General features: G+C 60.7%; 1 protein-coding gene across 1 annotated transcript in view; it reads right to left on the reverse strand.

Annotated features, from left to right (window-relative positions):
• Nucleotides 1–5: 5 nt before the first annotated feature.
• LOC104410389 (frizzled-9-like) overlaps nucleotides 6–855 on the reverse strand; it is a gene marked incomplete at both ends in the record, with an annotated part of 1,141 nt that continues 291 nt past the window's right edge. The window contains 2 exon segments of the mRNA XM_010020537.1: nucleotides 6–431; nucleotides 434–850. Coding sequence (XP_010018839.1) covers nucleotides 6–431; nucleotides 434–850 — 843 coding nt within the window.

Genomic DNA, 855 nt, shown 5'->3' on the forward strand with positions numbered 1-855 from the left:
GCCACTGAGGCCTCCAAGGAGCAGGTGGCGGCGCGGCGGCCAGGGAGGTGCAGGCACCCGCGCTCCAGGGCCCTGAGGTTCCAGTAATCCATGTTCAGCCGTTCATAGAAGTAGCAGACGATGACGCAGGTGGCCGGGACAGTGTACAGAATGGAGAAGACCCCAATCTTCACCATCAACTTCTCCAGCTTCTCCGTGTTGGTGCCGCCCGTCTTCATGATCTTCCTGATGTGGAAGAGGGCGACGAAGCCTGTGAGGATGAAGGAGGTGCCGATGACCAGGTAGCAGGAGAGGGGGATGAGGACAAAGCCAGTCAGGGCACTGACGTCCATGCTCCCAACATAGCACAGCCCCGTGAGCTCGTCCCCTGCCACCTTCCGCATGGTGAGGATGATGATGGTCTTCATGGCTGGGAGGGCCCCCGCCGGCACGGGGAAGGAGGTGGTGGGGGGTGGAAGTAGCGTCTGTGGGCCTCTATGGCCTCGTGTCCCCACTTCTTCCCAGCAGCCAGGAACCAGGTGAGGGTGAGGATGACCCACCAGAGCGAGCTGGCCATACCAAAGTAGTAGAGGATGAGGAAGACGATGGTGCAGCCCGTGCTCTCCAGCCCCTCCTGGATGATGTAGAGCTCACCGTTCTCACGGTCGCAGGCGATGTTCTCGGCCCCTGCCACTGAGCGGATGATGAAGGCCACGGAGTAGACGTTGTAGCACATGGAGAGGAAGATGATGGGCCTCTCAGGGTACTGGAAACGGTGGGGGTCGAGCAGGAAGGTGAGGACGGTAAAGGCGGTGGAGACAAAGCAGAGGGTGGACCAGATGGCCATCCAGATGAAGGCGAAGTCCTTGTCCTCCC

The sequence above is a fragment of the Nestor notabilis genome, unplaced genomic scaffold, assembly GCF_000696875.1.
Source record: "Nestor notabilis isolate BGI_N333 unplaced genomic scaffold, ASM69687v1 scaffold18098, whole genome shotgun sequence".
NCBI classification, from domain to species: Eukaryota; Metazoa; Chordata; class Aves; order Psittaciformes; family Psittacidae; genus Nestor; species Nestor notabilis.